The 11,584-nt window shown below is 38.7% G+C and overlaps 1 protein-coding gene across 1 annotated transcript in view; it reads left to right on the top strand.

The window, feature by feature from the left end:
- Positions 1–988: 988 nt before the first annotated feature.
- bmp5 (bone morphogenetic protein 5) overlaps positions 989–11,584 on the top strand; it is a 34,181-nt gene continuing 23,585 nt past the window's right edge. Inside the window, exons 1-2 of the mRNA XM_067420810.1 lie at positions 989–1,977; positions 11,131–11,323. Coding sequence (XP_067276911.1) covers positions 1,524–1,977; positions 11,131–11,323 — 647 coding nt within the window. The 5' untranslated portion in view covers positions 989–1,523. The remainder of the gene's footprint in view (positions 1,978–11,130; positions 11,324–11,584) is intronic.

Genomic DNA, 11,584 nt, shown 5'->3' with positions numbered 1-11,584 from the left:
TTTCTGCCAGAGTCGCATCGGATTCCTTTCCATCGGCTGTAGAGGAGAAGACGACAAATCCCATGATTCCACAAAATCAAGGCGTCATCAAGCTGAGCCTTTGTTTTGAATAAGTGACCCCTAAAGCGGTGAAACATTACATATTGTGACTTTAATTAAGTGATCAAATTTAGCACTCATTATAAATTATTTAAATAGGAGAAATTTTACAATTGTTTTTCATAAATCAACATCTGCGGAAAATTTATACGGTTTCTCAATTTTTAAAATATGACTTTCTGTTACAAAACAGGGCATTGATTTCATATTTTTCCACTGTAGAGGACACCAGGACTTAAGCAGGTATTCTGGGAGACACACGTGAGTATGGAAAGAAATTATAAATCAAAATTCAATATTATTATGAAAATGTTGCCGATTATTACTCCCAATATTACACGCATTTGTTCATTACTTGTTGCTCCAAGAACAATATGCAGATTAGATACAGTGTGTAGAAACATTGCATTGAATCGGATAACCCATTTATGGCAATTTTTCACATATGAGTAAAGTTATTAATTACGTTATATAACTTTCATAGCATAGTTCTCAGAGAGAATCATATATAGAAAGTATTGGAGTCCACTACTGAGAACATATCATAAAGCATCTGTTTCTTATGCGCTAATTATTAAGGGGAAAAAAATGTTTCTCCTCTTTTCCTTCACTCTCGGCTCACTCATAAATAGCCTACTCAAAGTAAGTAAAAATACAACGTTCGTTTGGTAAAGAAATTAGTAGCCTATACGTGGGCACAATGCATATAATCCAATCCTAATCCTTCAGTGCAAGATTTTTTTTGCACTCGTAGAAGTCTCTCATTGCCCTTTTCTAGATAATGGCCGTGCCATAGCAAACTCGTGCGTGCACTCGATGGCTGTGAGCGGGAATATAAGCCAGCAGCTCGAGCAGCGCTGAAATAAAGCTGACAGGTGTTTGCCCGCCTGGACTTTTCCTTTGACTAATCACGAAAGGTCTCATATATCAAGTGTCTCTCATTTCACGGTGAGCTTGCATTCATGCCCCAGGTCAACGACGTTTTATATACGACCGCTAGAGGTTGATGCAAACCCTCCAGAGTGTGGGACGGACTACTGCTTTCAACACTTCTTCAGGGATGTAGTCTTGAGTCGGTGCGCGCACAACTTGAGCTAGTTCATGCACTGACTCCTGAGGCTGCGCGCTCCTGGGTTCAGTCAATGCACAGGGGAAGAGTCCTTGTAAGTTTTTCTTTTGCTCTTCTATTTGTTTGATGCTAAATTAAAAATGCAACTGAATGGCAGTAGTGGAGATGTTGCCTAACAGTGGCACAGCGCGAGCAACAGCTGACCTGAGGCAAGTCTAAGAAAGAGTCCAAAATATAAAGACTTGATTAGGCTAATAAAGAAACTCAAGCAAAGATATTAATGGTGCACCATGGAGAGCGCCACCATCAACCCAGCACTCGCTTGGTGAAAGCACCATCATCCTGAGAGATAAACATGAGAGCGCCAACATTTGGACTTCTGTGGAGCTGTCTCGGCTTTCTTCACGGCGTTCAGTGCGGTTTAGGAGACAACCATGTGCATTCGAGCTTTATTTACAGGCGGTTGCGCAATCACGAGCGGCGAGAGATCCAGAGAGAGATCCTCTCCATCCTGGGCTTGCCCCACCGTCCCAGGCCCTTCTCCCCGGGCAAACAAGCGTCGTCGGCACCGCTCTTCATGCTGGACCTGTACAACGCGATGACGACCGACGAGGAGGACGCGATACTCGGGAAGGCGCTCGCCGGGAAACCGCGTAAAAGCGCGCCTGGAGTTCCACACGGGTACTCGCGCGCCCCGCAGCAGCCATACCGCGCGGCACCGCTGACTAGTCAGAGTCCGCCTTTGGCCACCGCGCACGACACCAACTTTCTGAATGACGCGGATATGGTGATGAGCTTTGTCAACCTAGGTAGGTATAAACTATACAATCGGATGGAGGGTTTCTGTGTTCTTTAAATTCATCTAACATGTATGGATGTGTAAAATAATAATAGTACTATTTTTACTCACCATAAATTCGTTTCTCTGACCCAATCAAAACCGCAGGGAAAATAAAAATGCATATAATACGTATCCTCATATTTTACTCATGCCAGTAACACTACAGTGTCGTTCACCATAGTAATGCATATATATTACGCATACTTGAATTTAAACTCTACATGTACATGTAGTTAATTAATATTACTTAAATGTATAATTACAGTCTAGAAGGTTACACTTTATTTTAAGGTGTCTTTGTTACAGTGTAATTATATATTTAAGCACTGAGTAATATTAATTAATTACATGTACTTACTATAGTGTTAGGATTTAAGGTTTCGGTTGAGATTTAGTAGCATACAATTATGCATAGTTTACTGTAATTACTGTGGTAATTACATGTAATAAATGTAACAAGGACACTGTAAAATATAGTGTTACCTTATATAGTGTTAGATTATAGAAAAATGAAGTAAAAAAAGAAATCCAAATAAACTTTGAGCAGGAGAACATTTCTACTGGGTTTATGGCAGAATTATGAGATTTATTGCATTTATTTGTGTTTAATCTGAAGTCTTCTTTTTTTACCCATATAGATGTGAAGTTTTGTATAGAACCACTTTTAAAAATTGAATGTTTTTACAGAAAACTCCTCTCTGTCTCTCAGACACCAGAAGACGAAGGTTAAACTTCGTCTAAACAGAAGGAATGCAATTACAGCTCAGCTCCTGATTTAAAATGCTCATTATTGATAATTGCCGGCTACCGTTGGGTTTGTCACAGTATTACTGATTTAGTGCTTCTCCGGTTTATAACATGTAAAATTATAACCCGTTGGATGTCGCAGACACACCGGAGTCTAGAGGAGTAAACAAACATCTTATGTTTAGTTAAACACAGACATTGGATATTGAAACGGCTTATTGGAAAATTTAAATGAATGAATGCATTATCTGAGAGCATCGTTCAACAATAATATAAAATGCAATCAGTATATAGGACTTTGACTTCATTCAGTGATGTTGTACACTTAAGTGATTGTAAATTTATATTAGATTTTTATGGTTTGTCTTATCTCTTTCAAAGCTTGTTTGATTTCCAATGTAGTGTGATTCCAATGAATGAATTCCTATGAATGTTTTTTTTTCTTCTTCTTCATATTACTGGAATGTAGTCCTCCACATGTACGGCGTCCTTGAGAACTCTATAAACTGTGTATATATAGGACTGTATGGTTACTGGAAACTCTGAGGCAATTGCAGGTTCTAGAGAGAAAATAAAAATGTGGCTATAAAGAGTGTCATTATATCAGAATACACATGCATGCACGTATACTGTATAGTGAAACGCGCATGAAGCAAATTACGCATGACGTTTACATCCAGGGTTTGTTAATATCCTGTCATTAGTAATAACTGCTTTTTGCTGTTATTTGAAGAATGCGGTGATAAGATTGAACTGTATACAACTTCGGTGGCTGTGACCTCTCACCTCACAGTTCATGTAAACTTATCAAGTGACTGTCTGACCTGAGGATAATTTGCCTTAATTACTTCCTGTTGTTAAGCAGAGGAAAGAGCTTGAAGAAAAGGCCGCTTTTGCTCTAAATCTGCTAATCTGGTGCCAGTAGCTAGTGGCTGTTTTTCTTGCTTGGCAGATCTAATTTATGCCTGGCTTTGCCACATTTTTGCTCTTTATTCCATTGACCTGACGGGATTGAATATTACACCAGAGTGAATCACAAAAACCATTTATGAATTTGCTGTTTTTATGGATTTGTCAGGAGCTCTGTATAAACAAAGTTTGGGCCTCAGATATGGCCGAGTAAATAAACGTGTGTGTTAAGGTGGAGTCCCCATCATCACCTAAACCGGTGCTCTGTGTGTTTCCACCCAGGGCATGTACAGCGTCTGCTTTCACAGCTCTTTCTGTACAATCCGACTCAGGCGCTGAAAGTATTCTGGATATATTGCAGCCAGGGCTTGACGTTGAATTTTGCTCATTAGCCACTGTGGCTAGTGGTTTTCCAAAGTTACTAGCCACTCAACATTTTCACTGCCCACAATTTGTACTTCGATACCATGGGGAAAAACTGCCATTTAGATATTTTTTTATATTATCTCATAATTTGGCAGCAGGTTTATATGTCTGCTGTCACTTTAAGAGCTGACGCACGGATCCATTACCCTGTTACACACACGCTTTTTCCTTCTCAACTGTTTACATTCACTTAAAACAGAACTGACTGTGTTTGCATGAATACTGGTCAAGATCGGCATCTGGACATTATTTAGTGTATTTTACTGTTTAAGCGTGAAAAAGAGCTCAATGTTGTGCTGAGAAGCGGCTTTATGTGGGTGTTAGCACAAAATCTGCAGGAATGTGTAGAATTATGCGCAATACACACAATCCCACGCTAAATTTCAAGCCCTGTAACAGCAGCAATATTCATCCAGAGCAAATGAAGTGAGTGAGTGACGGGTTTGTATGTCACTTGCTGCTAGAGAGAGAGAGAGAGAGAGAGAGAGAGAGAGAGAGAGAGAGAGAGAGAGAGAGAGAGAGAGAGTTCCATTATTATGCCTTTTTAAAAGACTACAATTGAAAATGTACATATTAATTATTCAGTAGGAGTAAATGTGTTACACATCATAGCTGAAATATACATACATTTATCGCCCTGATCACACCCTTGCATTTCAATACAAAATGTGTTGATGTTGTAAGTAAAAAATAAAATAAAATAAACAAAATACACCAAAAGAAGTACACCAAGAAAAGAAAAAAAAAAAACACTGAGTAGAGCTTAAGCCTCTATTCAAAGGCAAATCCGGATCATTGCCATGCACTCAAAATATACTTTTACTTTAAATGATCTCCTTGCACTGAATTAATTAAAGAATATCTCCCTATTGCCTGGAAAGCACTAGATCCCCATCCTCTGTTCTCAATTAGCTCCAGGATGCTGAAGTTGAGTCTGGCCAGCTGCTTTAACTGTGGCCTGCCCTCTGACCTCTCCGTGTTAAGTAACTGCAGACTTTCACTGTAGATAAACTATCAGAGAGGCCGAGCTGCGCTATTTCACCGGCACCACAATGCAAACACACTTCAGCTCTTCTGCTTCACACTGCACTTCATCTACGGTGCTGTACAGCTTATGCTTCAAAGATATGGACTGCACTCTCTACAGGAAGACCTTTCCTATTTAAAGGGATAGTTCACCCAAAAATGAAAATTGGCCCATGATTTACTCCCCCTCATGTCATCCTAGGTGTATATGACATTCTTCCTTCAGACGAATACAATCAGAGTTATATTTAAAAATGTCCTGGCTTTTCCAAGCTTTATAATAGCAGTGAGTGGCTGTTTTGAAGTCTATAAAAGTGCATCCATCCATCCATCATCAAAGAGCTCCACACGGCTCTGGGGGTTAATAGAGGCCTTCTGAAGTGAAGCTAGGCATTTGTGTGAGAAAAATATCCACATTAAAAACTTAACAAGATGTAATCTCTAACTTCCGCTAACTATCCTCCGCGCGTTCACGAAAGACTGGCGTTCCAGTGTGTGATGTAGGACGCTCCGGTGAGATTATGCTAGATCTCGTGAGAAGTTTTGCTTTGTTATGTCTGTTCTGCGCTTCTCTAATCGTCACGTGAACTTACACTACGCCTGCGTCCTACGTCAGTCTGGAACGCAAGTCTCTCATGAACACACGGATCACAGTTAGCAGAAGTTAGAGATTATACATTATAAATACGGATATTTGTCTTAGAAAACCCCAACGATTCACTTCAGAAGGCCTTATTTGGATGAACTATCCCTGTAAAGAAGAAATGTCTTCTCGTAGTGTCTGCTATCCCTTTAATCCCTTTGTTCCTTGTTATTACAGTTCAGTAATGACACCAATTCATGTTCAGTTCCATTAATGTTAAAAGTAAATTTTGTAATCAATCAGTTCTGTCATTTCAATAAAATTATTTTCCTGCCTCAAAAATATAAGCTATCTTTTAACGAAATTGGTTGAAAAATAGGCTTATATGTTGGGACACATTAATACTGTATTCCTTCCCAGCAGAAATCTAGATAATACTTTTTTTTTGGAACAGTTATCTATGCATTTCCATGGGGCAGCCGTAGTCATTTATAATAATAATAATAATAAAAAAAAATCCTACACACATAAAGGGTTACTTCAGCGATTTAGCATTAAGCTTTTTATCAGTACAAACCCGGGAGTATATTCGAATGATCGTGCTTCCGATGGACAGTCACAGGTTTTTATTGCAAAAACTGACCCAAAACAGTATAAAAGTATTAACTCATGTTGCATTCCAAGTCTTCTGAAGTCATACGATATCTTCATATAAGGAAGAGAGTTGATCTTAATGTTTTAATCGCTGAAATGACAATCCCGCTGGCTGCTGAATGCACTCATTCATATTTCATTCAAATGATACAAACGACTCTAGAGCATTACGCAATCAGTCACAAGACACACGAGAGCCAATGACATTTTACAATGAAAGCTGATGTAATGACGCAATTGGTCAAGAGACATACGAGAGCCAATGCAATTTCACTATGAAATCTGATGTAACAGGCAGCAATATTTGAAATTTGATGTGCATGATCTTCGGCGGATAGCGACTCTGATCGCTCAATCATTTGGCCTCAGAAAACTTGGATAATTTTTACTTTTTGAATAAATTGGGGATGCAGTCGTATAATGCCTGTTATATCCTGTGTTTTATCATGATCACACATATGGGTAGGTTTAGTGATGGCATGGGGTTGGGTTACATGTTAAAAAGTGTCTAAACAGCGTAAATACAATTAATATAAATAAAATTATGCTTGCTGATTAAATTGAGAATCACACTCTAACATGTCATGATGGCAAAATCATAAACCAATAAAATTTCATCATGACGATAACGTTCCCCCAACCCATTGTGTCTGTGTATGACGCCAAAGGTTTTTCATTGAAATGAATGGAGAACTCAGCGCGTTGAAATAATGACGCCTATAGGGGTACCTTTTGCGTGTTCATTGTGACGCTGAAGGCATTTGACCATGCTTCGGATTTTAACGCCTTGGGAGTGAGAATGGGTTGATATTTATTTCTGGGAAAAAATCCCCAGTTGATGCCAATATGGTCATTTTGTGTCATTGGAGGATTTTTTTGGCCAGAAGCTAAAGACTGCAGCCAGTAGAGGGAGCTATTTCCACATGTTTTTAACGGGTCCGTTGGGGGGTGGGATCGCACTCACAACACTCGGCTCAGGCAGCCACATGTAAACGGATTCATGCCAGCATTCATGTAAACGGAGCAGTGCAGAGAAAAGTGAGTGTGTTTCTACTTTTTAAATAAATTCCTATGAAAGTTGAGCTTCCAAAGGAAACTGAAAACGCACGAGACGGAACACGCTCTGTGAATGTATGCCAACTCTGTGGATGTGCTTACCTCAGCTCTCATGATGAATGTAATCTGACTCCTGCTGTGGTTGTGCCATGACATTCGCTTGGCTCACTCACATTATATTAAACACGTTCAGTTTTTAATTGTAGTGTCTGTTCTCTTATAGCCTGACGTGGTCATACTCAATTCTAGTCAGAATATGAGTCTGAAACTGCTCCATTGGGCTGTGATTATGGGGCGTGTTTCAACCGAACCAGGAAAGACCTCAATTGGACAGACCTACAACCAATCAGAGCAACGAAGCGCTGTCAACAGAGCTCAACTGCACAGTGTTGCCAAGTCCGCGTTTTTTTCCCCGCGGGTTGTTTTCTATGTCCACGGGTTGAAGCGACTATTATGTGATATATAGACCCATGAGTGTGAATTTTAGCAAGCAATCTTGCTAAAATAGCACATTTAACCCCCAAACACCATTTTTTCCCCCGGAGAACCCCCCGAGAAGCTCTTGTTTAGGGCTAGTAGTTGGCGGGTTTTGTTGTAAAAACTTGGCAACCCTGTCTGGACGCGCGCTGGAATAAACGATCTATGCCGGTGTTGTAAAAAAAAAAAAGAATTGAATGATACACAGAGTACTTACCCAACATGATCATCATTTCTGAGAGAAATTTTGATGGTGAATGCATATACTAACAAGCTCTCAGTTTAAGATTTGAACAAATATAATCCAAGCCCCTTTGATGACGTGATGATTACGTTGCTGTTGATCATCTGTCTGTCATCGTCTAAAGCCCGCCCTGATGATCTCATTGGTCCGAACAGTTTCTGTTCAGAGATAATGACTCCTCTATGGAGCAAAGCCAGACCGAACTGCCCGACCTAAAAATGTTGTGGGCGGGGCTAAGTTCGGCTGGCATCCAGGCTAGTTCTGAACTAAATGAACAATGGGAGGGGCGTTGCCTGCAAGTGATCCAGTAATCCAGTAGCGGTGGCTTTGGGAGTTGCCTCGTAGGCAATGAAGCAAGTGCAATCTGGGAGTTGTTGTCTTTCATCCCTATGAGACAGATTTTGTGTTTTCTCAGTTCAGAAGGCACCAAATTCAAAAATAATTTCATATTTCTACTACATTAATGACCCAGTTTAAATACAAAGCTTAATGCTTAATCACTGAAGTAACCCTTTAAAATAGTCATCAAAGATAAGAATCAGAGACCCAACAAAGTGAAGTCTAAGAATTTTTTAACAATATTTACCCCAATTTTTTAAAATTATATTTCTAGATACGAATATACAAATGTTAGATTGGATCTTTATTTTACATTTAGACACATATATGGCACATAGAAGGCCTTGGGATGGGGGTTCAGGGTTTGCCTCTTAAGTAAAGTATGGACCATTTTTATATTTTGCTCAAAGTAATAAACTACTAAAAATTAAACAACTTATCTAATCTAATAAGTAAAACTCGATGAGCACAAAATAACTAGTTATGTCAGATTTTATAGTCTTCCCTTGCCATTTCTAAATAATTTTCCACATCAAAACGTTGCATATTATGAAATGCTCTTAAAATGCTGATTAATAATGCTGAATGTGTGGGAAAAAAACAACATAATCAAAAAGGCAATCTTTGTTTCTTTATTTCAGGGATGCACCAGTGTATCCCCCAATTATCGGTTTTGATTATTTTCACGATTCTTTAAAAACTTCCAATAATCAGGGACGATTATATCCTATCAATTAAAAGGGGTGGAAAAACGTGTCAGACTGAAACTCACACTGTATGAAGAAAATCTATCTTGTGTTGAATTTAGGGCTGTCAACGTTAATGCTACAATGACGATCAATGTTAAAGCATGCTCCACCCTCTGAATCACCTGTAGTTCAGGGTTGCCAGATCCATGTTTTTTTCCCCTACACTATACATTATTTGTAGCGCCTCCCATCTAATAATCGCATTGAGCTTTGTGCTTGTTACTTATGATAACAAACAAAGTCTAAAATTCTCAAACTGTCCATTGTATTAAGAAAATCAAACAATAAATGGCATTTTGATGCTCTTAAACTGTAGCGCCTAAGTTCAAGTGGTATCGTGAAACACGACTCTTTGCTGCCTCTTACTACAAGTTATAACATGAAAAAGCATGCATGAACATCAAAAGGTATATTGAAATACACAGTAAAACGTAATGAAATGTATGCCTTCTCACTCAATCAGTGTTTCTGCTGCAGAACGACATCAATAAAACAGCTTGTGAACACTCACTCACCTCAGGAAAGTTGTATGATGTTCACAGTTTGTTAGTAACACTAAAGAGGAGATTATATCCTTGAATAAATGCTGTGTTTATGAAAACTACCGTTTGTGCAACTGAGTTGTATACAAACATTTCAGCTTTTGTTTGAGTGTGATTATTATTTTGGAAAATAAATAACAGCTGAATATCATAGTTTGGGCTCTGTTGTTAATTGTATCCTCTAGCATGATAGTAATGTACCAAATGAGAGGGTTTCATAAGTAGTTTACAGCATTATTTGGGAGAGATTTGATTACAGTATCGATATCATCAGATAGATTTAGTATTAGTGTATCTTTATTCCCTTACAAAAAATGTACCATAGTAACCGTACACTGTAAAAAATTATACGTTCAATAAATTATGACAACATATGTTTTTACATTGTTTTAACTCAAAATCAAAATAAGTTAAGCAATGTTAAACTTGTTTTTATTAGTTATACAAGATATAACTCATTTTTTAAAGTCAGTTTAACATAATTTAAGTTGAAATAACTTAAACATCCAAGTGGATTGTACTGCAAAAGTTTAAAATTTGCCTTTTTTTTACAGTGTAGTTTCTGCCCCAAAAAAATTTTTTTTTTTAAATAATATATATATATATCATGTGCTTGCCTTCAGGAAATTAAATGTTTTCAATGCTGATTACAACCTAGAATAGAGTGAATGTAATCTTGAAAACTGCACTGAGAACTAGTAACTATTTTGTGATTCAGAATGGCAGCGATAACACAATCAGATTGAATCCTGTATGAATGTTCAGAGGCCTGTTCAAGGGCATGCACTGTTTGATAGCCATCTGGCAGAGCCGTTTCTAGATATATGGAGAAAGCCTTATCTACTAGGCACTTCCTATATATCAAATACATTTTCTTGTTAAGGTTTCTACCATTTAGGACATGTTTAGGAGGTAGCACTACATTTCTGACAGTGATAACCTCTCACCCACATGGTATTTCTGCAGATTAGAATTTAGATCTTGGGAGGTCAGAAAACTTGTGATACATTGTTCACAAAAACATGAATTTTGTGTCTTGTCAGCTTTTCTCTGCTAGCGCAGTGTGTTATTAGTGAAGGCCTGTTTTTCTTCCCTGACAGCCCATTCATCATGGACAGAGCACACAGGGAAGGGCCTGTGCAGCGCTGCTACCTGTGCTTAGATGGCTGATTTAATGGGCTGGATATTGCTTTTGTTGGTCGTCCAAATGTTTGGACTAGGCGTGGAATGTTGACCATTTTGATGAATTACCTTTTAAAGAAAGCAGCTCCTGACACTTAACATGTGTGTTATAGTCTTCTCCGTCCTCCAGTACGAAACCGATGAGTCCTGTGCAGATTCTCATTGTGTGCTTTGTGTTTCCGTGCAGTTGAGAGGGATAAGGATTTCTCCCATCACAGACGACACTACAGGGAGTTTCGCTTTGACCTGACTCAGATTCCGGAAGGCGAGGCGGTGACCGCCGCTGAGTTCAGGATTTATAAGGATCAAAGTCCCGCAAGATATGAGAACATCACCCTCAAGGTCACCATATACCAAGTCATCAAAGAATATCCCAACAGGTTGGTCATTCCCCCATTTTACACTATACCATTCAAAAGCTAAAACAAATGAATGTTTCTCAGGATCCCATTAGTTTAGTAGAATGCCTGGATTTTAATTACAGAATTTAAGTAAGGAATAATTGACTCTGGGCTGTTGAATTATTAGAAGAAATACTGCACACCCGAGGTTTAACGGGTTTAACTGGTTTAACTCTGCACTGTGTCTTGGCCGTTAAATCTCGGGTGTGCAATATTTTTCAACAATTCAACGGCCCAAAG

This window comes from Pseudorasbora parva, chromosome 17 (assembly GCF_024679245.1).
Source record: "Pseudorasbora parva isolate DD20220531a chromosome 17, ASM2467924v1, whole genome shotgun sequence".
Classification (NCBI taxonomy): Eukaryota; Metazoa; Chordata; class Actinopteri; order Cypriniformes; family Gobionidae; genus Pseudorasbora; species Pseudorasbora parva.
Note: the sequence above shows the minus strand (reverse complement) of the source record. Positions and strands in the feature narration are given on the sequence as shown.